This window comes from Eptatretus burgeri, chromosome 3 (genome assembly GCF_056783735.1).
Source record: "Eptatretus burgeri isolate ZD-2024b chromosome 3, Ebu_testis_v1, whole genome shotgun sequence".
NCBI classification, from domain to species: Eukaryota; Metazoa; Chordata; class Myxini; order Myxiniformes; family Myxinidae; genus Eptatretus; species Eptatretus burgeri.
In genome coordinates, this window is record NC_140963.1 from 86,325,975 (window position 1) to 86,353,267 (window position 27,293).

The following is a 27,293-nucleotide window of genomic DNA, read 5'->3' on the forward strand; positions in this document are numbered from 1 at the left end:
AAGGGAATGTGGCAAGAGGGGAGCGAAGGGAATGTGGCAAGAGGGGAGGGAGAAGGCGGCGAGAGGGGAGGGAGGAGAAAGCGGCGAGAGGGGAGGGACGCGACGGCGGTGAGAGGGGAGGGAAGGGAAGGCAGCGAGAGGGGGAGGGGCGAAGACAACGAGGGGGAGAGAAGGAAAGGCAGTGAGATGTGAGAGAAGAGATCGAGAGGGGAGCGAAGGGAGCGAGAGGGGAGGGAAGGGAGCGAGAGGGGAGGGAAGGGAGCGAGAGGGGAGGGAAGGGAAGGCAGCGAGAGGAGAGGGAAAGGAAGGCAGCGAGAGGAGAGGGAAAGGAAGGCAGCGAGAGGGGAGGGGAGGGAAAGCAGCGAGAGGGGAGGGAAAAGAAGGCAGCGAGAGGGGAGGGAAAGGAAGGCAGCGAGAGGGGAGGGAAAGGAAAGCATCGAGAGGGGAGGGAAAGGAAGGCAGCGAGAGGGGAGGAAAAAGGAAGGCAGCGAGAGGGGAGGCAAAGGAAGGCAGTCCAAGGCGGTGGGGGAGGCAGCACGAGGGGGTGGGGGAGGCAGCACAAGGGGGTGGGGGAGGCAGCACGAGGGGGTGGGGGAGGCAGCACGAGAGGGTGGGGGAGGCAGCACGAGGGTGTGGGGGAGGCAGCACGAGGGGGTGGGGGAGGCAGCACGAGGGGGTGGGGAAGGCAGCGCAAGGGGGTGGGGGAGGAAGCGCAAGGGGGTGTGGGAGGAAACACGAGGAAAAGGGTGGCAGTGTAAGTGGGGGAAGCGTGGGGGGGGAAGCAGCTTGAGGGGGGAAAGGCAACGTGATGGGAGAGAGGCAGCGTGAGGGGGGAGAGGCAGTGTGAAGGGTTGGAGGAGCGTGAGGGTGGTGGAGGAGCGCGAGGGGGGTGGACAGAGCATTACGGAAAGGAATGGGAAGACAGTGTGAGGAGAGGGGAAGGCAGCGTGAGGAGAGGGGAAGGCAGCGTGAGGAGAGGGGAAGGCAGCGTGAGGAGAGGGGAAGGCAGCGTGAATGGAGGGGAAGGCAGCGTGATGGGAGGGAAAGGCAGCATGAGGGGAGGGGAAGGCAGAGTGATGGGAGGGAGAGGCAGCATGAGGAGAGGGGAAGGCAGCGTGAGGGGAGGGGAGGCAGAGTGAGGGGAGGAGAAGTAAGATTGAGCGGAGGAGAAGGGAGTGGAAGGTGAAGGGATGGCAGCGTGAGTGGAGGGGAAGGCAGAGTGAGGGGAGGATAAGGCAGCGTGAGGGGAAGGGATCGCTGCGTGAGGGGAAGGGAAGGCTGCGTGAGGGGAAGGGAAGGCTGCGTAAGGGGAAGGGAAGGCTGCGTAAGGGGAAGGGAAGGCTGCGTGAGGGGAAGGGAAGGCAGCGTGAGGGGAAGGGAAGGCAGCGTGAGGGGAAGAGAAGGCAGCGTGAGAGGGTGGCAAGAAGGCAGCGTGAGAGGAGAGGAAGTCTACGTCAGGGGAGGGGGAGGGAAGGCAACACAAGGAGAATGAAGGCAGTGTAATGGCAAGGGAAGAAAGCATAAGGGTAGGGTAGGCAGCGGACCAGAGTATTACTCGAGCGATAAAACGCATCCAAACGGCAATGTTTTCTTTTGAACCGCCATATTGTATTTAAAACGAGGTGGAAAATCTCTTCCTCCTTCATATTCTTCTTCACTTATAATGAGTCTCATTCAATGCCCTTTCTCATATCGATTAGATTCAGAAAACGCTGATTATACAATGCCTTTGAAAGCATCACAGAGCAGGTTGCACTACTTGCAACACAGGTGATAAAAGGAAAGGAAAAAGCAGCTGATATTTCAAGTTTATTTGCAGGATTTTAAAGGGTGAAAGTTAAAAAAAAAATTCCCTTTGTTATTTATTTTAGCAATTACGCAAATATTGGCATTAACATCAGCGAAGTGACGGGTCTTACTTCTGGTGTTTTTGAAACAAACAACCAAGCAGCTTGGTGAGCATTCGATAAGTGCCTTAAGCACTCAAGTGAACACTCCAACGGAGCGCTGAGCTTGGCAAGCGATTACCGATCAGTCATATAAACCCAGGCACCCAGAAACGCCCAATCAACATCCGAATTGGACAAATGAACTCTTTGTAGTAGTCGCAACTGCTGCCAAGTTCAATTCTCGAGCTTAAATTTTATAATTCGGCTTAGTTTAAGAGGTTCTCGAGGTCATGGCATGTGTGTAAATGAAATAAAGCCATGGACGCAGGCATCTTCGAGCGTTTATAAGCATTGCAATGTATCCAGCGATGGGTAGGTATTATAATCATGCATTCAATGATATAAGTGAGGAAAGTGAAAAAAAATACTGGATTGTGAAGAAATCATTTTGACCTGTTCCAACTCAAGGCATTGTTGAGCAGGCCGAACAAAATGGCGAATTAAACCCCAGCGAGGGAACCGAGGATTTGCCTTAAGACCCCATCGAGAGCAAGGTGGCCGAGGATGCACCAGATAAAGGATATAATTAAATAAGGCCATTAATTATCTTCAAAAAGGGTGTTTCAATTAACCCAAGCACCCAGTTCTCACTCATGCACACCCTTGGAGTTCCCTTATTATGCATGCAAGGTTTCAGGCTGCAAGATTTCATGGTTTTGGAGTTATTGGGGAGACACACACACTGACACACAATAACATTTATTATTATATTTATATATATTGTTGCAGATCCGGGGTGGAGGGATTCTCACCCGGTCCGAGGCACCACCCTCACCAGCACCGTCTCCGGGGTTTATAACGCCGGCCGGCTCAGCACAGGCCTCGGGTCACGTGCCTTCAATTGCGATACCAACGTAATCCTTGTACCTTGCCAGTTGGGGAAATAGAACCCCTGGTTACAGACTGGTTTTGTCAGATGCCGAGCGTTTTCTGCCAGTCTGTAACCATTTTTGGTGTTGTATTCCAATCGAACGGATCGTTCCTCGACGCGACACGAATTAATCCATAGCGGCAACTTCATACGGATTAACCAGATTTATTGGGGAACATCGGGGATCACAACACAAGCAAAATTCACGACAATGGTTTTATTAACTATCCTCAACCCGTTCTTAACTAGGGAACCACAGACTGCAGGTTTCGAGGGGTCCGTACCGAAATATGCCTTATACAACACGTGCAGACAAAGACAAACAGCATGCATGCAAGACAAGACAGAGTACTTGGTGATGTCTCATGGATGAGAGGAAAGTGTCAAAAAGGACGAATGTCGCTCGTAACGAGCGGATGTCCACGGATTCGAACTCCCAGTTCGAACCACATCGCGTGGCAAAATGGCGCTTGTCCTTTTGTCGCAGACCTCATGCACGCGGTCTACGCGCGCTCTGGCCCCGCGCAATGTCGACGGCACAAGTCCGCCAGATCAACGATGGGCCTCAGCCGATCTCTCTCCAGGGTTCAGCATACAAATCCAGGCCTGGCCCGTTCACCAGACAAGGCCCAAATCGAGGTGCCGAGCCCCGCAGGTGGATCGACAACGTGTCCAGCCGTGAGGTGAATAAGGACCGTCAGAGGCTCCGGCGTCTCCTCCCCTGCCTTCCCGCCTCGAAGCCCGACTTCCGCTTCGTCCTCTCAGGTCCTCTCTCTGTCGAATCACCTTTTCTTTCTCGGCCGATGGCAGACTCGACCCTCATGTTCAGCGTTCTCTCCCGGCCGATTCACCACTGCCTTTTCTTTTCTCACTCGCCTCGAAGCCGGCTGCCGTCCCTCTCACGGCAGAATCCTTGATGTGCAGGCAGCCTCTCAAAAGCCCACTGCCGTTTCTGTACCGGCAGATTCTACACTGTCCCTCCATTCGCTCGCCTCCAAAACACGTTGCGCCTCGAGAGCGACTATTTCCACACACTGGACCCTTTTTACGAAGCCTTCGTTTCTTCTCTCGTTTGCTCGCTTCGACCACGAGCCCGCCTCTCTCCCGGCGAAGCCGACAAACTCCTCCCCTTCGCGTCACTTCCTCCCTCTAGCCACATCCTCTCTCCAGGCCACACCCCCTCAGCTGACTGGGATGGGCCTATCCCGGGATGGGGTAGGAATAAGAGGGATCTCTCGGTCCTCCACCACCGCACAAACAATAAAACAACCTTTTACATCTCCCGACACACATATAACGTCCTTTTTACCAAACAACCTATCTATACATGCATCTAATTGGGGATACGAGCTAATCCTATATTTAGTAGTGCAATAAGGGCCATTTCCGTAACAATATATACATGTATTATTATTAAATAAAGCTCATTTTAGAAAATACAATTAAGCTTCCATGAATTCCTGTAACTCAAAAAAGTGCAACTTTTCTTTGTACAACCTGAGGATTGCTGAAGGCACAGTTCTACACAGTTTCCACTCCACCATATATTTCAATCATATTGGTGTTCGATCGTTTTTTTTTTTTGTTTGTTTGTTTTTTCTCCCCATTACCTTCAATTTCTATCCTCCCTATACCTTCAATTTTCATCCTCCCCACTTTCCAAACATCCCCCATTCTCCCAACTAATCTCTTTCTTATCTCAAAAAAAAAAAAAAAAAAAAAAAAAAAAAAAAAAAAACCCAACAACAACAACAACAACCTTCTCCCGATTCTGCTACTTCTTCCTCTTAACTTCCTCCTCGTCTTCCTCGATTTCTTTTTTTTTTTACACTTCCATGACCTAATCTGTTGAACTCTCTCATACATTAATATTAACAACAAAAACGATCTTATAATGCTTCATCTTCCTGTCTCACACATGTGGTACTCTTTACTGTTTCACAATGCACTACTCTTCTGCTATTTTAACAGACTGCTCTCATTTCGACCTCTCCTTCATTCCTTGCCTAAAAAATCCAACTATTACAGCACTTCTTCTCTCCATGCTCTGAATTCGCCTTCATTGCATCCATCAAGAATTGTGTTAAATCGCATCTCTGACCTAAAACTTTTAAAACCACAGTTTGCCATGGATGCTCGCTTTCCATCAACCATTCTTTTTCCAACTTCAGTGCCAACTCACCCCCTCACCCCTCACTCTCACTCTCAAAGCAACCATCCCACTCTTCTCCTCCAAGCCTCCCTCTCACCTCTTTCAAAAATTCCCCCTCACCTTTCTCCCACCTTTCATCCCCTCACTCTTCCTTCTCTAAGTTGCCCCCCTCTCATCCACCAACCTGCCTCCCTCCACTGCCCTCTCACCTCCATCTCTTCACTCCACCTCCTCAAATCCTCAACTGCCATCTTCCTTGTCTCTTGTCCCCCCTCTCTCACACCACCACAGAGCCTTTTCTCCTCCTCATTCGGCCCTCCCTCGCTATTCTGCAATACCCCACACTCCTTCAGCAACCCTCCTTACCTCCCCCCCTCGTCCCTCGTCCGACCCTCCCCCGCCCCCTCCACCTCCTGCACCAAAAGCCTCCTCCCCTACCTCTTCATTAAAAGTGTGGACCTCAAATATCCGGGGCCTTCGCTCAAACCTTTCAGATCTTTCCATGCAGGTTGCCACTGACAAACCAGACATTATCTGCCGAACAGAAACTTTCCTCTCCCAAGACGTGTCTGACTCCCAAGTATCTCTCCCTGGTTACTCCCTCTTACGGTATGACAGACCTGAGCCTCGTCCTGGTGGAGATGTTGCTCTCTTCATCAAAGACTCTATTCCTCACTCTCCCTGCACTGCTCTCACTCCCCCACACCCCCAGGAATACCTCTGGCTTCGGCTTCCCCTCCACTCCCACCTCATGTTTATATGTGTACTGTACCGTCCACCGAACAGTGATGACTCCATCTACACCTCACTCTCCGAAAACATGGACCATCTTCTATCTTCTCATCCAAACTCTCTCTTCCTCTTATGTGGCGACTTCAATTGTCATCACGCCAGTTGGCTAGGTGTGGGTACCTCTCTCACCTGCCATGGGACATCAGCAAAAGCTTTCTGTGACTCATTGGGACTGACTCAATCGGTCAACTTCCCGACCCGGATCTCAACCAATGGTACTCCATCTCTTCTGGATCTGATTTTGACAAATTTCCCTGACAATATCTGCTGCTCTTCCTTCGCTCCAATTGGTTCTTCTGACCACGTCCTTATTAAAGTGGACATCTCTCTGGCTGTTATCAGAGAACCACCTCACCGCCGTCGAGTCTGGCATTTCACTCAAGCCGACTGGCAGGGTCTCCGAGCAGCCATCAAACTTACAGACTGGTCTCCTATCACTACTTTCTCAAACATCAACTCATCCTGGGAATTCTTTCAAAGAAACTTGCTCTCCCTCATGCACAGATTTATCCCCTCTCGTGTTCAGTTGTCTTACCCTTCCTCCCGCCCTTGGTTTACTGAAGCTTGTGGCGAGGCAGTTGTCCTGAAACAACTTGCCTTTGCCTCATGGAAAGCAAACCCAACTGAGGAGCAATCTCAGTTCTTTCCACAAAGCTCGGAACAAGTGTGTAGCTACCCTCAGGAGAGAAAACAACATCTTTCTCATCTCAAGTCTGAACTCTCAAACCTCTCTCCCTCCTCAAAATCCTGGTGGCGTTTAATCAAATCTGTTTCTGGTGTATGTTCCCCCTCCATCCCCTCCCTTACCTCAAATGGCCGCACTGCTGATTCCACACGTGATAAAGCTGAATGTCTAAACTCGGTGTTCGCAGCTAAATCTTGTGTCCCAAACCCATCACTATCTCTACCCACTTTACCCAGTCGCACCCAACTGTCCCTGGACTCTGTATCCTTTTCTCCTGACAAGGTGGAGAGCTTGCTTTCAAACCTCGAGTCAGATTCTGCAACCGGTCCAGACGGCATCAGCCCACGTGTCCTCAAAGCCTGCTCTTCTGCTCTTGCTCACCCTCTCTCTGTTCTATTCACCCTCTCATTTTCCCAAGGTCATCTGCCATCTGCTTGGAAATCTGCTAACATCACTGCCCTGCATAAAAAAGGTGCAAAAACAGATCCCTGTAACTATAGACCAATCAGCCTTCTCCCAATCATCAGCAAGGTTATGGAATCCATCATCGCCTCAGACATGAAATCCTTCCTCTTCTCCAATGGCTTGATTTCCAATCATCAATTTGGTTTCAGACCAGGTCACTCTACCCTAGATATGCTGCTACTGCTCTCCCATCAATGGATGGAGGTCCTCAATGCCAGACAGGAAATCCGAGCCGTATCCCTGGACATATCACGTGCTTTTGACACAGTCTGGCACCCTGCCCTACTCACCAAACTCTCTTCCCATGGTATTCAAGGCCATCTCCACTCATGGCTCGCAGACTTCCTCTCCTGTCGCAGTCAACGTGTGGCCCTAAATGGAGTTCTTTCATCATCTCTTCCTGTGCAGGCTGGAGTTCCTCAAGGTAGCGTTCTGGGCCCTGTTCTTTTTCTGGTTTTCATCAATGATCTCTCGGACTCTCTGGAAAATCCTCTATTTCTCTTTGCCGATGACTCAACCCTCTGCCGTACCATCTGTCATCCCTCAGACCGGCAAGCAGCAGCTTCTTCGCTCACTGCAGATCTGGATAAAATCACAAACTGGTCCAACACGTGGAACATGTCTTTCAATCCAGACAAATCTCACACTCTCACTATGTCTCTTCGAAAGGACCGTTTACAAAACCCCCCCCATCCACTTTCTCAACAATCCTCTGGAAGAAGTCTTTTCTTTCAAGCTTCTGGGTCTCACTATCTGCCATGACCTTTCCTGGGAAAGTCACATTTCCAACCTTGCCTCAAAAGCCAGTCGCCGACTGGGAATCCTCCGTCGTGCAAAGTCCTTCCTCGGCCCTCTTGAGCTCCTGACCACTTACAAAGCTTTTGTCCGTAGCCTGATGGAGTACTGCTCTCCCCTCTGGGCTGGTGCTCCTGCCTCCCACCTTTCTCGACTTCACGCTGTCGAAACCAGGGCTTTAAGATCATTGGCATCTCTCCCGCAATGAAGCTGAGTCTTTGGGCCTCTCACTCAATCACCGCAGGTTGGTCGGTGGTCTTTCTGTCTTCTACCGACTCCTCTCCAGCCTTGCCCCCCTGCTCTCTCTGCGATTTGTCCCAACCACATTTCCACAGGGCGCTCAAGGTCCGCCAACAACCCCCTTCTGGTAAAACTACCAAAATCACGAATCACTGCTCATCTTCACTCTTTCATTCCTCTTTTTTCCCGCCTTTGGAATAAACTTCCTCACTCTATTCTTTCCCATTCTTCCCTTCAGGCTTTCAAAACAGCTGTTCACCACCACCTCTTATCTTCCCCCATCCAAATCCTTGTTCTTTTCTACCCCGATAATGCACCCAAGCCCACTTCCTTCAATTCTCCTGCTTTCCTTCCTGAAAGTCCCTTTAATGTCCATCTTCCCCTCGCCATGTTCCCCGTCCCATCCCCATCCCTCTCCCTTCCACAGTTCACCTGTGTCTGTTCCCCAATGTTTTGTCCCTTCCACTCCCGCCCCTCTTGTCTCATGCCTCCTTGCTGTGAGTTGTGTGTTAGCTCTCATACGAGCCTCGACCAAGGTATAAAAAAAAAAAAAAAAAAAAAAAAAAAAAAAATGGATTCTTGGCTTTATAATAAATTTTGACAATGGCTTTTGCACCTGAAAAGATGGAAAAGTTTCTGACAATGCTCGATTCTGACTGCAAATTGACCAGACAGCATCAGTCACGTGTCCTAAAAACCTGCTCTGTGCTCTTGGACTTTCTCTCTCCACCCTTTCCACCCTGTCATTTACCATAGGTCATCTTCCAAATTCTTGGAAATCAGCCAACATCACAGCATTACAAAAAAGGTACAAAAATGGATGCCTTAATGACAGACAAATTAGCTTAATTCCAATTAACAGCAAGGGCATGGAATCCATCATCACAGTTGACATAAATAATTAATTTTCTCCAACAGCCTCATTTAAGATTATCAATTTGAATGCAGACCTGGTCACTCTACCTTGGGCATGCTACTTCTGCTCTCCCAACAATGTATGGAGGCCCTCAATATCAGACATGAGCTCAAGGCCGTCTCTCCAGACATATCTCGAGCTTTTGATATAGTCTGGCATTCCGCCTTCTCCTCCAAACTGTCTACCGATGGAATCACAGGCCAACTCCACTATTGGAGGTATTAATTATGCAAGGTAGTCAAAGTGTATAACTGCAATCAAAAGCACCAATTATTGTTCACACTCAAGAAGAAATGTGCATAAAAATACCTTTAAGAAGCAGTTTGTCACGTACAGACACACGCCCAGCAGCCTCAGGGAACTGCCGCTGAGTCAGCCTTGCTGCAGATCCTCCTCGCTTTTTCTTTTCCAGCGTCAGCATGACCAGCAGCCTCCAGTGCTCGCAAGTGGAACCTGCACAGGACGACTGCACATTCATCCAGATTTGAACTATTGTAAAGACTTTACAAACATAAACCACAGCACAATGTAATCATGGTGGAGGAGACGTGTTCATCGTGGGACTACCAGTAGATAGGGAATGCCTGATGAGTCAGATCCCTACCCTGCAAACCTCTTCCAACTTCCCTAGTCTTTGGACTAAGGCCCCATTGGCTGGCCACGAATGGACACTCCATGCACCCTTCTCGTCCGACCCTGAGAAAAACTTTTTACCCTTTTCTCCTACTCAATCTTTGGGGGAATCCAGTGAAATTGACTGGCTTCCTTCGGGCTATGGGCTTTCAGTGAGGACACCTGGGGCTCCTGATGATAGTGAGACAATGAGCACAATGAAATCAAACAGCATATTATAATTTGTCACTTTTACAATGATTGGTGCATATCCAGGTTAAATATTTACCCTCGCCGGAGGAGAGGGTATTGCATTTGGGTTTGTTTGTTACTTGAAAAATTGAAGATTTTTCAAGTATATTGGTCAGTCGACTTTATTATTCTATTTGCTTGTTTGTCAATCGTCTACAGGTCACAATTCTAAACAAATTGTAATGAAACATTACCAAGCTGTGGAGGTAGTCTCAACTGAGATTCCTATTGATTTTGAGGTCAAAGGTCATCTTGAGGTCAAATTTCTAAAAACGTCATTTTTCATCCAATTGACTTGAAAGTTGAACAGACTTTACACATTGTGTCACTGAATTGGGAAACCAACTAAATTTGAGGTCAAAAGTCAAAGGTCAACTCAAGGACAAACATCAAAAAAAAATCATCAATTTACATCTGATTAACTTGAAAGTTGAACAGAATTTGCATAATCCATCTCTGAATTGGGAAAGCAACTATATTTTTGAGGTCAAACGTAAACCCAAGGTCAAACTACTAAAATCATCAAATTTCGTCTGAAAAATCGTCAATTTACATCCGATTAACCTGAACATTAGGGCAATCAGTGGAGTGCATACCTCCACCACGTAATGCCTGATCCATGAGAACATATTGGGCCCAATACATTTTTGAAATATCATGCTATATATTATCGTTTTTGGCCCGATCTCTCAATGGTGAAGAATCACTTTAAAATTCTAGTAGCCGGATCCGGATCCGGATCTTCACCAAAAAAATAATCAGTTCGTCCTTGTCACACACCCAACCTGCCCACCAAATTTCATCCGGATCCGTCCACAACTTTTTGAGATGTCATGGACACAAACAGACAAACAAGAAGAAGACGTTGTGCAGAGCACGATACTTGCGAAATTCAAAAAACAAATTCAACCTCAAAAATAATTGGTGGTTGAATTCAATGACCAAATATGCAACTCCTCTTCAAATTTCAAGTGAATCGGATGAAAATTGAGGATTTTAGAAATCTCACTGAGGTTGTTGACCTTTGCCTTATGTTGGCCTTTTAGGCCATGTTGACCTCAAAAATAATTCGCTGGTTGACTTAAGTGACCTGAAATATTAATCCTCTTCATATTTCAAGTAAATCGGATGAAAATTGAGGACTTTATAAACACCACCTGAGTTGTTGACCTTGGGCTTATGTTGACCTTTTGACCTCAAACAATAGGCTTCTTCCTTATGACAAACTCTACCATGTGGTGAAGTTTCGTGAAGATTGGCTTAAAATCTGGACCGGCAGGCGACAAACAGACAAACAGACCTGGAAGTGGGGGGGGGGGGGGGCTTTGCAAGTATCGTTCTATGCATGACGTCTTTTTCTTGTTTGTTTGCTTGTCTGCACAGAATGAGAATCCGGTTTTTCTCTGCAAGAGCCTGTCGGATTGACACAAAATTTTCACCATATGAGTGACTACTCATCTGGAATGTTTTATTTATAATTATGTCATAGGTCACAGGGTGTGGCAGCCATGTTGGAAAAATGGAAACACTTTAGACCTCTGCATCTCTGAAACCGCACGAAGGAAAAAAATTGAAACTTGGAGGATGGCAAGTAAGCCTCATGGGGAATAAGTGTGATTTTTTTTTTTACGACATCATACGTGCCTTTGTTATGATGTCATAATTGCAGATGTAATTAGAAAATTTTTGAGGGTCATCCAGGGATAAAATGATGCACGGAAAAATTCTTATGATGTCATCGGTCATGTGATTCGGCAGCCATATTGTTTAAAAAAGAAAAAAACAAAACACCAAAAATCGTCTTTGCTGAAGTGGCTGAACAGATTGAGGTGAAACTTTACAAGTATGACTGCCTATCCATGAGGAAGAAAAGATTCATACATATGATGTCATACGTCACATGGTTTGGCAGCCATATTAGATTTACCCAAAACCTATAATAAAAAAATGTCTTCTCCAGAACAGCTGGATCGATCAAGGGGAAACTCCACACAAATGTTTCCCAAGGCATGGATGCACAAGGTTGTGAAGGAATAATTGATAGGTCACATGGTTTGGCAGCCATATTGGATTGAAAAAATATTAAATAACGTTTTCTCTGGAACAGCTTAATCAATCGACGTGAAACTTCACAATTATGACCTAATAGTGATAGGGAATAAATGTTTTAAATTTCAACTTGATTGGACGCATGGTCTGGCAGCCAGAATTATTTGATTTTTTTTTTTCTTAAATAAGGTTCATGACTGTGCTTGGATGGGTTTGAGGGTGGAGGAGTAGCAGCTAAAATGTGAATCATATCCAGGTTCCTCCTGATGACTTCATCTTTTCTTTTTGCTTGTTTGGGCTCCTGATTACTCCAATGAAGGACTATTCAGTCTTCCATTTGTTTGGAATTGAATTTATTTTAATCCAATTGTGAATTCAATGGAAATATAATAAACATCATGGGTCAGGGTCAGATGTCCGATCAAAGTGGGGTTGCATCAGAGCAGGACATCTTGGTACCCGGTCATCACTGCCAGCAGTTATAAAGTGGCAGTTCCAATTATGTCTCTTATTAATGATGCAACACACCAGGACACAAACACCACACAAAACTACACAAACATCATACAAAGCAACTCCTGGTGAGGGTCTGCAATCTGTGATTGCTCGTTTTCTTGTTTTGTTTGTTTTAATCCATGAAAATGATTTGAAAAGCTTCATAATTAGTCTTCAGTAGATATATACACTGATATGCTCTCATAAGGGACAGACTTGGGTTTCTGTACTCTTTCAAAACGGAATGAACACAATTCCAGTTAAACCACAAAAGAGAATGAGTATATCATCATGAGCTGTTATCATCATGGAAAAAGCCAAATATCTTCATGTCATCTCACACCACCAGGTGAAATCAATTTGCAGTTCTCTTGTCAATCATTTTTTAGCTCGCCTGTTCGAAGAACAGAGAGCTATAGCGATACCTCCGGCGTGAGCGTGAGTGTGAGCGTGAAAATGTTAAATTTTTTGGTGCAAGTTATTTTTCCTTTCTGATGTTTTCATCTACACACTATTTTTTATACGCCCGATACATATATATGTATATATATATATATATATATATATATATATATATATATATATATATATATATATATATATATATATATATATATATATATATATATATATATATATATATATATGTATGTCGGGGCATATTATGTGTCGTCCGTCCGTCTGTCTGTCCGTTCCTGTCCGCACTCTAACTCCCAAAGTTTTAAACTTTCACGTTTCATATTTGGCACATAGGTACAGAATGTGGAGACGGTGTATCATGATATACATTCGTCATCTAAAGTGGTTGCCATGGCAACCAGGATGCTGTTTTCCATCCGTTCCTGTCCGCACTCTAACTCCCAAAGTTTTCAACTTTCACGTTTCATATTTGGTACATAGGTACAGACTGTGGAGACGGTGTGTTGCGACATACGTTCGTTATCTAAAGTGGTTGCCATGGCAACCAGGATGCCGTTTTCCATGTAGTAGCACAATTCCGTATATACCTTCTTGTTCGGGCGTATATTGTGCTCACTTGCGCTCTTGTTACTGATTACAATATACAAATACATATATTGCTTTAAAATTATTTGGATCAGACTTCACTGCAATGCTTTATAAAAAATATTAATTATTCGAGGAGTCTTTTAAAAACGATAAATGTATAAACAGGCGAGCATTGGGTGGCTTTGACACCAACTCTGGTTTAATCATATATTAAGAACTGGTATCAGATCCTCCCATAATATTTAGTTTATCTGGAATTAAATTCCCAGTAAGGTATTGTCATCATGCACTATCCGTCCGTCCATCCGTCCATCCGTCCGACCATCCATCCATCCATCTCCTATTTTGACTGCTTCAGTCAAAACGCTGAGCCAGTCCGGCTGACAGCTATCAGCAATGTTCCACTCCTGACTGGTAACGTGCATTACGAAGCTTGTTCCTATCACTTGACTTGAAGTAGGTGAAAATGGCGGACTTAGTAAATTCCTTAAAAAATCTTCTCCTTCAGAATCACCAGTCAGAATGCTCCCAAATTTGGGTGAAAACATTAGGCCAGGGCCCAAATAAGTTACAGGTCAATTGGTCCTATTTTATGCTATCTAATGGCAAATAGCCAGCGATGCCTTTCACATCTTTCCTTACAGTTAGAAATTGACAGCTCTGGAAGCATCCAATACAGTGGTGTTCTTGCAGAATGAACTATTCAATGCAAGTATATCATTTCTAGAAAAACTGGTGAGTAAAACTGAACTGGACTCTGTGTGCACCTTAATCAGACTATTATACAGTGATAGCATTACCTAATTTGACTTAAACCAAAAAGTGTCAATCAGGCGGTGCACTACCATCTGTCCTTCCTCGTCCTGACCCACAATTTTTTCTACCCCCATTAACCCAACCTAGCACAACCACCTTAAATGCAGGTTCCTGTAGTTCCTCCTTTCTTTCTTGCTCTTGGAGGAACACAGGATGACATTGAAAGGTACACTACACGAAGTCTGATATCGAAGATAAAGGAACGATTCCTGGAAATCCTCGTTGACAAACGATCAAACAAATCTGGAAACCTTGTATTCCACTCATCACTGACGTCTGCTGAGGCATTTGCTATGCTGACCGATTCCAATGAAAAGGTTGAAGAAATCAGGTGTGCTGCCATGGCATTGCGATCTCGAACAGCTGAGGAAGTAGACGTCCAAGCTGTTACATCCTTTGTCTGCGTGCTGTATGACTTCAAAACCACTGACCGAAATGAAGCCAGATACAAGGTGTTCAGGCAAATGGGTGGTGATGACGAAAAGGAGCCCCTTGCCAGAATAAAGAAGATAAACTGTGCCTCTCCTCCCCCGTGCGCCAAGACACTCGGTAATCATATGAAAAGGGCGCACGATGTGGCAAGAATCTGGAAGAGAGCTGATCAGACAGATCCAACCGGTGGGGCGAGTCCGACAGACTATGGATGGAAGTTGTCTCAAAACTGCTTTGAACCAGACCGGTATCCAGGAAGTTCAGTTCCAGAGTCCCTCACAGGCCCACATGAGCATGATGGGGATGGCGTGGAAGATAATTCAGCAGATGAGGAAGAGTCAGATAATGCTTGGAGTGAGGACAGTGATGAGAGTGACGAAAGTGATAGAGAAGACTTGTAATGCCAAGAGGACATCAAGTTAATTATGTGAAACTGCACATTTGCAAGTTTTCCATATATCGTTGTTGGGTAATGGCGTCGCTTAGGCCTAAGTCACATTTGGCATGGCGGCCGTAGGGTCTACAAAATCTACAGCCACTAGCAATTATAGGGCGGCCGCAGTATTTCTATGGTCACACAATGTTGCAATCACATATGTTTTTTTGTTTTTTTCAGGGAGCCGCACGGCGTATTTAGAAATTGTGGAAACCGAAAACGTGGGAGTGCCATACGGTCTTTGATTTGATGTCGCACGGTGACCTTAGGGCGTCCCTGCGGCGGCCATAGAATTTTCAAGGCAGATGCAAGGTGACCGCAGGGGGGCCCTAAGGCGAACGTGCGGCCAGACGGACGGTAACGAGTGGGTTCTTTTTTTTTTTCCCTTTTTACCAGTTCTTTTGTTTCGGCTTGTCGAATTGCTACGGCGAACGTAGAAATGAAAAAAGTTATAACTCCGCGCTATAATTCCACAGCAACCCCTACGGCCTGTAAAATATAGCCATACGGCGTAGGGCCACCCTGAGGCCACCTCAGAAACTCTACGGCCGCCGCACGTTTCTGTCAATTCAAAGGGGGGGGGGTACGGCCGCCGTATCCTTGCCGTAGAGCAAATGTGACTTAGGCCTTAATGAGCGGGTGGGCTACACATTTACATGGTAAACTACACATTTCCTCGTATAACACAGGTGTCAGGGTAATGATTGACCACAAAAATATCGGTATAGACACCTTATTTTTTATATTATCACGCACAGTTCTTCAGATAGTGATGTTTCGGTAATGGCGTCGCTAATTTAGTGCAATATGCACAGCATCAGTGTAATGATTGACCATGAAAACATAGATGTGGGCACCTCATTCGTGATATTATCATGCATAGTTTGCTCGATATTGAGGAAATTCGGTTTATCGGCAATGGCGTCACTAATTGAGTGATTTCGGGGTGGGGGGAAAGCCAGGGGTCAGACCCGGCGGCAATGCGTTTTTGTGACGTCGGTGGACGACCCCATCAGCCCATGAGGTCAAACGTTCCGGCGCTTTTCACTTGAATAAACCTTCTGGTCTCCTGGACAACCAACGCACTCACTGTTCATTGAACCAATTTTTCCAATCTCGGACAAGATCGACATGTCGGTTCAGGTGCTCAGGCTTTCTTTACCCTACGTATAACCAAAGGTATGACAGTACAGTACAGTACAGTACAGTACGGTACAGTACGGTGCAGTACGGTGCAGTACGGTGCAGTACGGTGCAGTACGGTACGGTACAGTACGGTGCAGTACGGTACGGTACAGTACGGTACAGTAGGGTACAGTAGGGTACAGTACGGTACAGTAGGGTACAGTAGGGTACAGTAGGGTACAGTACATCTCGCACAGAGTCGGCCTAACAGACGTGGCGAGCGCGACGTGGATAAAACATGCATGCTGGAGCAGACTGCTCTTCACCGAAACGTCACATTGATCGCAATCAGTACACGAGCCCAGGTGTGTACGTGGTGCGGTCCGTGATGAAGTACCTACACAGGCCGGGACAGCCTGGGACGGCTCGGACTCGCGGCCGGACGGACAAACCGGGACGCGTCCACAGGAAATAAAGAGCGTCTCACTGTCCCTCCACTACGTGTGTCGTGCCCACATCGCTCATTCTGCCATCTGCACACGATGACTGATCAGGATTTTTTTTAGAACTTCGTTCCAAAATGCGATAAAATTCAGTTTTAAAATGAATATTCCTATTTTCTTACGTTTTTCTATCTTAATACGTCAATTCCGGTCCGTGACACTTCATATATATATATTTTTTTTTTAAGGAAATTGTTTTACAATCAGAGCTATACACCGCCCAAAGTACACCACCACAACACGTAACTGAAAAATAAAACCGTCCGTGAAAAAGTGAGAGACTATATAAAGAAGATAATTAACACACAGCACAAACGGAATTATAATAACCACAGAGCACAAAAAACTCTTCACTTTAATAATATAACGAATAATGTCCTTTGTACCTCTGCCAACAACACCGCCTTGGCTCAAATTATCTTTTTACGTTGTTCGATTCAACTATTTTGAAATGATGTGCAAATGGCTGAAAGACAGCTTCACGTTATTAATCTTCATTTTTTTTTAAAGTCTGCAACAGAAATGGGAATAAAAAAGGCGTTCGAACCACGAAGGTAGTAATTTTGAGGCCTGGAGCAGATGTAGCTTTGGAATCGTCTGTATTTCGATCGAAAATCCTGTTAATTTGAACGGCTTTAAAAGTAGCTTTGTCCGGTGAATAAAAGGTACAGGTGGAGGTACATTCAAGTACACCGCCCCCCCCATGCAAAATAAATAAATAATCGTAAAATAATTAATTTATCAATCGATTGCCCTCGGAGCATGTTGCCTGAACCACCACTGTTACATCCAAATCTGTAACTTTTTGAAAATTTAGTAATTCATCGAAAAAAAATGAATAATTAATTGATTAATCAGTAAATCAAAAATCCCCCTTTATAGCCAAATCACTCGGTCACCGTCATGTCCAAATATCGACTTCCAAGCTCAAAATACGCCTGAGATATTGCTGGGATGAGAAACAAGCTCAAATGAGCTAAGATCTTTATCCTCTTAATGATGACGTCATAAAAACGAATATGACGTCATTGTGATGTCTCAGGTTTGCGATAAATGATCTGTGTTAATGCCCCGCTTGATTCCCGCAAACAAAATTCAAACAGCTTGCCTAGTTTCGGAGATAATGGTAAATGTGATTTCCATTAGCTGGGATATTATGACGTCAACTTTTTTTCCGGGAAGAATTTCCAAAATCGGAGATGGTTACTGCCTGCGCGTGGGCTTTCTGCATATACATGGCAAGTTTCACGAAGATCCGATGAAAACTCTGGGTTGTGAAACAAAAAAATGTCAAAAAATAAGAATGACGTCATAAAAATTGATATGACGTCATAGTGATGTATCGTATGTGCGGTAATTCATCTCTGCTAATGCCCTGTTCGATTCCCGCAAATAGAATTCAAAAAGCTTGCCTAGTTTCGAAGATAATTTTTTAGGCGATTTCCATTAGCGGAGACATTTTGACGTCATAACTTCTTTTCTAGGAGGAATTTTCAAAATCGGAGATGGTTACTGTCTGCGCAGGGTATTTTTACATATATCTGCCAAGTTTCAGGAGGTTTCCAAGAAAACTGTAGGCTGTGAAACAAAAAAGTCCACAAGAAGAAGCAAAAGAACAACAACGTGATTAAGGTTTAGAGATCCTCCACGAGGATCTAATAAAATAAATAATGTGATTAATAAATCCATAATAATTAAGTAATTCATCATTTAATTGATTCATCAAAAAAAAATTAAAAATACGTTTTTATCAAACCCCATATTCACTTTTGTCCCCAAATTTCAGCTTCCTAGCTCAAAGGATGGCTGAGATATTGCCCAGACAAACAAACAAACAAACAAGAAAACGCTGTAAAAAAAACTTCAGTCCTCCCTTCCTCCAGTGCCTGGTGATGACGTCATGCATCGCCTACATATGGAATTGGGAAGGAGCGGGGTACAATTATAATAAACCAGCAGAGCCTACCCATCGCTTCACTGACGGACCAATTACACAAGGAAAAACAAGGAAATTAGATACAGGTGGAGGCCATTCAACCCAGCAAGCCTGTGCCAGCCAGATCAACACAACACGAACTTATCAACACAAGATCAAAATAAGAAAATGCAAAAAATGTTTAAAAAATTGTGCTTTTTTTGTAGTTTTTGTATCCCCCTCCCCCCCACACTTCTATGTTTCTGGTTTGGGCTTCCCAAGGATGAGAGATTAAATCACCTGCTCCTTGGCCCTAACGCAGTGACCTGCAAATTGAACCCTTTGTGTCAAAGATCAGTGGGATGTAACCACAAATATCATGAAGTGTGGCATGATTCCTCAAAGATATTGTTGTGGTTACCAAATTCGCAAACCACCATTCAGGTCCCTTAGGTGAGGTATCTCGGTAAGTACATGTGTAGTTAGGCCCAAACCCGTTGTCTAGTGGGAATACATGTCATTTATGCGTGCTGCGACTCTTCAGGATAGCCGTTTTTCTTTTACTATCTTTAATTTGGACCAACCGCCATTGTTACCACCACCAACCACCGTTTCACCACAACCGCCACGACCTTCACGTCACACCTCGCAACCGTCGCATCGCCACCGTTCTTGCGCCGCTTGTGGGTACCGGTGTTGGACTCGTGCAGGGCGCGCGCCGAACAGCGTGTACAAAATCACGGATTTTGTGCTTCAAAAACGGATCAAAAACGACACACGCCCACTTTTTGCCGTCCAATCGGTGAGCGAGGGGCGAATTGGCCCTGCCCCCAGGGCGTTGGAGGGCGATCGATATATGCAAATTTATGGATCAAAAAGCATTCACGCCCACTTTTTCTCGGGCCAATGGGGAGCGAGGTGAAAGGTCGAAGGGAGGGGGTCAAAGATGAGAGGACGAAGCCACGGGGCTGATAAAAAGCGACCGTGGTCATCAGTCCAAGAGTAGGAGAGTCGAGAGGGAACAGAGAGTCAAGACTTCGCGGGCGGTGGAGTTGGCAAGAAGGAGCTGGTCGTCGTGTGCGTTGGAGTCGGAACGGAGGGGACGGAGCTGTGGAGAGGCGGCGAGGGCAGACGAGGGGGTGCTCGCGTCGTGCAGGGAGCTGCACCCCAGGGAGGCCGACAGCGCGACCTGGCCGAGGTGGAGACGCTCGTTGCGGGGCAATAAAAATCCTCTATACCCCGAGCATCAGCAACCCCCTCCTGTTCCCCCCCCGCGCTGAGATAGTGCGACCAAGGGGGCCCCTTTCCCACCCCCTACCAGACACTGCCCGCGAGGCCCGCGGAGTTGAGGCACCATCGCCGCTCCGCGTCTCATCACCAGACGGGTAGGCCCGACCCGGTCTCGGCCTCAGGCCCGCCTCATCCTTGAGGGTATTCTTTCCTTGGTTTTGGGTATGTGTTGTCGGCGCCGTCTGTGAAGTAGAATTGTATAAGTGTTGCCGTGTGCTCGGTAGTCGGTATTAGCTCTGCATTGTGTCTTCGCTTTTACATTTGCTTTTTGTGTAAATTGCATTGTGTTTTTTCTATGTGCTTTTGGTGGAATTGAATATGTGTGCTTTCCGTTCGTCACGAATAAATGTGCTTTTGTGTTGAACTGTTTCCCGCTTCGCTTCGTCATTTCTTTCTTTGAATCCTCATCTTGCTTCACGTAAAGGGTTGGTAGTGGGCTGAATACGCCCGATAATTAATCGAACCGTCGAGGTCGACGATAACACCGCTCGGTTATCCCGATAGTACGGAACGGGTCGCTTAAGTGGCCCGTGTCCGAAGTCGACCTGCGGCGAGGTGCGATCGCCCGGTCTACCCTCCGCGTGGGTACTTAGGTAGGTCGAATTTGGCGAGCAACCCTATCCCACGCGGGGGCTGATTGGCTCGATCGCGGTGAGACCGAAAGGTCCACCCGTGACTGGTTCCCGGCGTTAGTCCGAGAGGGTCACGACTGGATTGTCCGTCCGGTGGGCGACGTGCCGCGATTCGAGTTACGTGGCCGTCAGCACGCCGGCGGGCGAGAATCTGCAACAATATGTTTGTAACCCACCTAAGGAGGTAAGTGTATGTTCCATCAAGACGCTTTTACATTTCTGCACTAAGTGTCCACGTTTCAGAGCCACACAAAAATATACTTTCAACAGTATCCCTGAAGAGGTTTGCTTTGAAACTTATCTGGCAAATTTGATCACCAAATCTTACCTAATTTGCTAAAGGCTATCCAGGCCGATTCTTTCCTAATCTGGAAGTCTTCTCCTGAGTTCATTATGTGTGACCCAGGTATTTGAAGTCACATTCAGGTTTGATGTTCATCCCAGACTTAGATTGGATGGTTGGTGACTCTAAGATGAATTCAGTTATATTTTTGTTAAGGTGAAGGCCTCCCTGACTCATCTGCTCACGGCTGATTCTAAGAAGATAAGGAGATCTTGGGCACCATTTAGACGATTGCAAACAAGTGTGATGTCATCAGCCAAGTCTAGATCAGTAATGAACTTTGCAAGATGCCTCTGACTAGTTCTCGAGCTAATCATTATCCCTTTATCCTTGCATGAATCAAGTGAAAGACATAATATGGAATCTACAACTATAATGATTATATTATAAGGTGTAAGGGGGTCACCATGAAGGGCCCCCTCTCGGAAGTCAAATACCTTGGTCTGCTCATCCGCTGCAAAAACAGATGCTTGGGTATTGGTGTATGAAAGATTGATGGCATTGGTGATTTGAGTCTGAATACCATATTATCCTAAAATCTGTCAGTTGAATCAAAAGCCTTTTGGAAGTCAAGGAATATCATTGTAGCTTTTCTGTTTGAGGTTTTTGTATTTTTAATCTCTTCATCAATTCTTCGAGGGACAGGAGTTAGGAAAGGGTGGATGGACTTTCACCTTAAACCATTTTGGGGAAAAAGTGAAAATCACGAGTCAGTTATGGATGTAGTCTCAAAGGAAGACTTGATATGTATTAGGATTTAGAGACAATCAAAGTATCAGCCATTTGTAATGTCGAATTCAAGGAATTTGAGTGGGGTTAGGTGGAAGTGAGTAATTTTACAGGTTCATTGTGCAATACATAAATCTCAGGTTGTCGGTCATTTTGTTCAGATGCAAGATATTGTGAGAAAGCAATGACAAAAAATCCCCAGATCTTACACCCTCTGAGCATGCAATCAACAAGCTTGAGCTATGGCTTAGTGGAAGACCTCAGGTTACACACAATTGGCATGAGGTTTCGGTGAGAGTAAGAGCACAATAAAGAGGAATCCCACGAGACTACTTAAGACTCAGCATGAGACTTTGTATCAAATCAGTCAATGGGACTGAGGGGGTACTGGGAAGCATGTGTCAATCTCACAATTGAAGCAACACCTGGATGGTGACGTGTGTGTGTGTGTGTGTGTGTGTGTGTGTGTGTGTGTGTGTGTGTGTGTGTGTGTGTGTGTGTGTGTGTGTGTGTGTGTGTGTGTGTGTGTGTGTGTGTGTGTGTGTGTGTGTACGTTTCATGAGGGAATGCATGCTAAAAATAATTGTGATGAACCCGACAAAAAGTTATATTATATGCATACTCCAACAATGTCTGGGGCCAAGTCGATGGGTTGTTCCCCATTAAAATTTTCAACAATTGAAATGAAAATGCATTGCACTTGTAATGTACAAGCCTGGCTGAAGAAGGAAAACTGTGAACACATGCAAACAGTAGCCAAACAATTTGTTAGAATGCTGGGAAGGGAAGTTGAATTTAGAGCTCAGACTTATTAAAAACTACTAGAAGGGCACTCAGGAGAGCCCATACCTCCGGCAGGTAATGCCTGATCCACAATAACATATCAGGCCGAATAAATTTTTGAAATATGATGTTATACAGTACTATATAGTTTTTGGCTATATCTCTCAATGATGAAGGATCACTTTAAAAATTAAATAAGTCTCGTATCCAGATCCAGATTCTCGGATTCAGATCTTCACCAAAATCGAACCAACAAAATTTCATCCGGATCTGTCCACAACTTTTTGAGATGTCCTGCACAAAAACAAGCAAACAAACAAGAAGACGTCACGCCAGAGCACGATTCTGGAAAAATCCAAAAAACAAAATTGACCTCAAAATAATAGGTGGTTGAATCAAATAACAAAATATGCAAATCCTCTTCAAATTTCAAGTGAATCGGATGAAAATTGACAATTTTAGAATTTTGGCCGATGTTGACCTTTGGCCCATGTGGAGCTCCAAAAGAATGGGCTAGTTGAAATCAGTGTCCTGGAATATAAATCCTTCAAATTTCACGTCAATCGAATGAAAATTGAGGATTTTAGAAATACAGCTTTAGTTGTTGACCTTGGGCCTACATTGACCTTTTGGTCGATGTTGACCTCTAAAAGAAATAGGCTGGTTGAATTCAGTGATCTGAAATATAATTCCTCTTCAAATTGCAAGTCAATCGGATGAAAATTGAGGAGTTCAGAAATACCACCCTAGTTAGTGACCTTGGGCCGATGTTGACCTCAAAAATAATTGCCCGGTGGAACTCGGTGACGTGAAATATAAATCCTCTTCAAATTTCAACGCAATCGGATGAAAATTGAAGACTTTGAAATATCACCCTCATCGTTGACCTTGGGCCTATGTTTACCTTTTCGTGTATGTTGATCTCAAAAATAACTGGCGAGTTGAATTCAGTGACCTGAAATATAAATCCTCTTCAAATTTCAAGTCCATCGGATGAAAATTGAGGATTTTGGAAACACCACTTTAGTTGTTAACCTTTGCCCTAAATAGACCTTTTGATCCATGTTGACCTCAAAAATAATTGATTTCCATTGTAAGTGCAATTCTGCACAATAAAACCTGTATATTAAGAGTTTACAAATGAATGCCACACTGGGGAGGGGTAAAACGACTTTCAGGCCACCTTGTATACAAATATTACAAACCATTATATAATTACATATAATACATGGAATGAGGATACAATGAAAACTGAAATGGGTTCGTTTCGAACCGAACATGGTTACCATGACAACAATGCATGCAGCGTCACAAAGACCATTCTCGGGGTGCATTGTGTGTTCACCTTTGAGAACATTTAGACCATTCTGCCACATTCGCTGCTACGATGTGGTCGTACGTTGTTGTGCTCTTGAGTTCTTTCATACAATTTCAAGAGGACATGTTTCCAGCACACCTACAAGTGCGTCCTGGGGTCTGGACAATCAGGAAGTCTTACCAGGTAAGTGGGAAACGAAGAGAAAGACCGTCGCTGATGGAAGGAGGGTAAAGGTTTAAAGATCCCATTGATTAGTATGAAAAGGAAGTTTTCAGAAGGGAGCAGATTGTGATATTCAATAAATAATGACGGTTTGATTACGATGTGAACAAATGTTCTCTTAAATCTTGTTACAAGGAAACCACACCTGTTCTGGAATGTTCGATCCGTTTGCTGGGCCTGTGGTCAGAATGTCGTGTTTCAACTTCACTTTGACAGGATCCCATTTAAGGATTGTTATGAAGGAAATTGACTCCTGTTTTCATTGAAATAATATTTATTTATTTATTAAACTTGTTATATCCGTGTCCACAGATCTTTGGGGAAGGTTCCATCTTCGGTCCGATGGACGTTGGACAACTCGTGTCGCTTTGGGGGAGATTTGAGTTTGCTGTTGGGATCATCTCCATGGTGATACTCATCATCAACTCGCTTTGTGGGATGTATTTATGGATGAACAAACGGTTCCGGTAAAGCTCTTCACAAGTCTTCATTTTATTATTGATCTTCAAATTTCAACAGCAAACTATGATCTTGATGGACCTGTCTGCACATGAATATGTTGTTGTTGGAGTTTATATATCTGATTGTACTCTGATTGATACATTTGCACCAAGCAGAGAAATGTTCTCTAAAACGAAGTTCTTGTTGTTCTTGTGTTTTCACAGAAAGGACAAGAAAGTAGATGGAGAAGATGAACCTGATGGGGAGGACAAGGATGTGGAAGATGATGATGATGACAGATTGGATTCAGAACACGACGAATGCGATTGTGACGACGAATGTGATTGTGACTACGACGACGAATGTGACTGTGACGATGGAGACGACGAATGTGATTGTGACGATGACGACGGATGTGATTGTGACGATGGAGACGACGAATGCGATTGTTCCGTTGACGATGACGGATGTCATTGTGAGGATGGAGACAACGAATGTCTTTGTTCCAAGGACGATTGTAATTGAGGACAGGGAACACCAGGTTCACAGGGGAGGAGGGGAGAGGCTCTATTTTGTGTTGTACAACTTCCAGGAATCTGATTTCATTGTAGTTGTAGTTTTACCAAGTAGTTTTCCATTAGATAAGGTGATGAGCACAGTTTACCACCCTCTCGGTGGGACGAGTTTACACATCACCTGCTGAAAAGAGTAGTCTGTGTCGCACAAAGACTATTTTGATGTTTGTGTGTGTGGGTGTAAAGGGTTCTAAAGGGGTCGAAGCAGTTCAAAGGGTGTAAAGGTTATACGGGCTCTCAAAACAACAAAAAAGGGATCAAAATTGGTCTACGGGGTCTCAGTGGGTCGAAAGGATCTGTGGGTATAAATGTCATTGGGGTCAAAGGATCTATCGGAGTTTTAAGGGTCATATGGGGTCGAAAGGAGCAACGGCAACAACAGAATCAGCATGGTGTTGAGGGGCTGCAGAAAAGCAGAACCGTCATTGTGATCATAGGCTGCAACAGCAACAGCAGAAACATCAAGGTGTTGGCGGGTCATACCACATGTAGGACCTTCAACAGGTAAGCACTCTTCAATACTTTGGGGCAGTTGGGGGTGAACACGCTGGGTACAAACACAGCAAACCCCAAGATCGGGACGTTAAGGTGAAATAAATTTTGCCACTTGTTCTTTGATAGACATTGCTGTTCATACTTCCTTCTATGAAGAAGAATGTTCTTAATTGTGCAGATAATTGTAATTATAACTTTGGTGGGAAGGTAACTCATTGATATGGTCATCGCGATGCAGGTTAAATCACAAGAAGTTTAACTTCCCTCGATTGGATTGTTCACCTTTTTGTGGTTACCTGTTCTCTCAGTGTATTCCCTTCTGTGCCCTTTCCTGAACAAGTTATCAAACTGATGAAGATATCAATGTATTTCCTGTTATATATTTTTTTATTGTATTTTTCCCGAAGACCCCTCAGAAGAGGTGCTCGTTAACTCCCCTCCATCCCCTCGAATGAAATCATCCTTCCGGTTGGAACGTAAGTTGCCATGATTCTTGCCTTACATTACAAATTATTCCAAACTTTGTATAAACTACATGTTCTTCACTCCCATCATATCCCATTCTGTCTGTGTCTCAGAAGTGTTTGGAACAAACGAATGTTTTCCTGTACTCTCAGCCAGACAAGAACCAAACAGATCATCCAGTTGGTGAAAGTCTGCAATGAGTGTTCATGTATCCGGATATAATTCATTGTGTACAACTGGATGATCATTAAAATTAATGAAATCGATGAAGATTGGATGTCACGTGGCAATGTTCCAGATTCTTCCTCACTTCATCATCTGCCGTGACCAAGGTGAGTGGATTCTCCCCGAAACGTCATCTTTACCGATGAGTATAGTATGTCCAGCTCTTTCAAATTATAAATTTTTACCGCATTAAAATTAATTGTTTGACAAATGTTAATTAAAATCCAGTGAGACTTTGTGATGAAGAAAATCAAGATGTGAAATTGAAGGAAAAAGAAAAGGAAAATTGAACTGAGATTCAGAAAGTAATGGAGAGAACACAGTGTTTCCAGGATGTCAGAAGGCATGAAAATGATGAACATTATTAATGTGGTGATATACAGTGGTTTTCACTTCCTTTTGCTGATGTGTGTGCAGAGACTTCGTAAATGAGATCAACCTTGACCCACAAAACGAGTTCCACCTTGACCCACAAAACGAGTTCCACCTTGACCCACAAAACGAGTTCCACCTTGACCCACAAAACGAGTTCTACCTTAGAGACTCACAAAATTCGGAAAGACTGTTTTGACCTTGTGTTATTATTGAACTGCTTTAAAAAAGAACTTATTAAACTGTTTAAAAAAGTAATAAATCGTTTGAGATGTTTGAAAAAAATTTGTGTAAAAATGATTAATGATCTTGGGATTTGAGTTGGGTTTGGGGTGTGAGGGTTAGGGTTGGGTTTGGGGTGTGAAGGTTGGGGTTGGATTTGGGGTGTGAGGGTTAGGGTTGGGTTTGGGGTGTGAAGGTTGGGGTTGGGTTTGGGGTGTGAAGGTTGGGGTTGGGTTTGGGGTGTGAGGGTTAGGGTTGGGTTTGGGGTGTGAAGGTTGGGGTTGGGTTTGGGGTGTGAAGGTTGGGTTTGGGGTGTGAAGGTTGGGTTTGGGGTGTGAAGGTTGGGGTTGGGGTGTGAAGGTTGGGGTTGGGCTTGGCGTGTGAAGGTTGGGTTTGGCGTGTGAAGGTTGGGTTTGGGGTGTGAACGTTGGGGTTGCGTTTGGGGTGTGAAGGCTGGGGTTGGGTTTGGAGGGTGACGGTTGGGGTTGGGTTTGGGGTGTGAAGGTTGGGGTTGGGTTTGGGGGGCGAAGGTTGGGGTTGGGTTTGGGGTGCGAGGGTTAGGGTTGGGTTTGGGGTGCGAGGGTTAGGGTTGGGTTTGGGGTGCGAGGGTTAGGATTGGGTTTGGGGTGTGAGGGTTAGGATTGGGTTTGGGGTGTGAGGGTTAGGGTTGGGT

The 27,293-nt window shown here is 45.0% G+C and overlaps 2 protein-coding genes across 10 annotated transcripts in view; one reads left to right on the forward strand and one right to left on the reverse strand.

Moving 5' to 3' along the window:
- UBE2F (ubiquitin conjugating enzyme E2 F (putative)) overlaps positions 1-16,678 on the reverse strand; it is a 41,645-nt gene extending 24,967 nt beyond the window's left edge. For 2 of the 9 annotated variants that reach the window (XM_085874352.1, XM_085874347.1), the window contains exons 1-2: positions 16,492-16,678; positions 9,175-9,331 (exon numbers count right to left, since the gene is read on the reverse strand). In XM_085874352.1, the coding sequence (XP_085730478.1) occupies positions 9,175-9,286 (112 nt within the window). In that variant the 5' untranslated portion in view covers positions 9,287-9,331; positions 16,492-16,678. Of the gene's footprint in view, positions 1-2,701; positions 2,817-9,174; positions 9,332-16,487 lie in introns of those variants that run through there. The other 7 variants (XM_085874350.1, XM_085874349.1, XM_085874346.1 and 4 more) reach the window with 7 other exon arrangements.
- A 7,462-nt stretch (positions 16,679-24,140) lies between these two features.
- On the forward strand, positions 24,141-26,887 carry LOC147030372 (uncharacterized). Its single transcript, XM_085872096.1, has 3 exons — positions 24,141-24,292; positions 24,491-26,133; positions 26,444-26,887. Exons 1-2 carry the CDS (start codon positions 24,168-24,170, stop codon positions 24,789-24,791), a joined length of 426 nt encoding a protein of 141 aa, XP_085728222.1. The 5' UTR covers positions 24,141-24,167; the 3' UTR covers positions 24,792-26,133; positions 26,444-26,887.
- Positions 26,888-27,293: the final 406 nt, after the last annotated feature.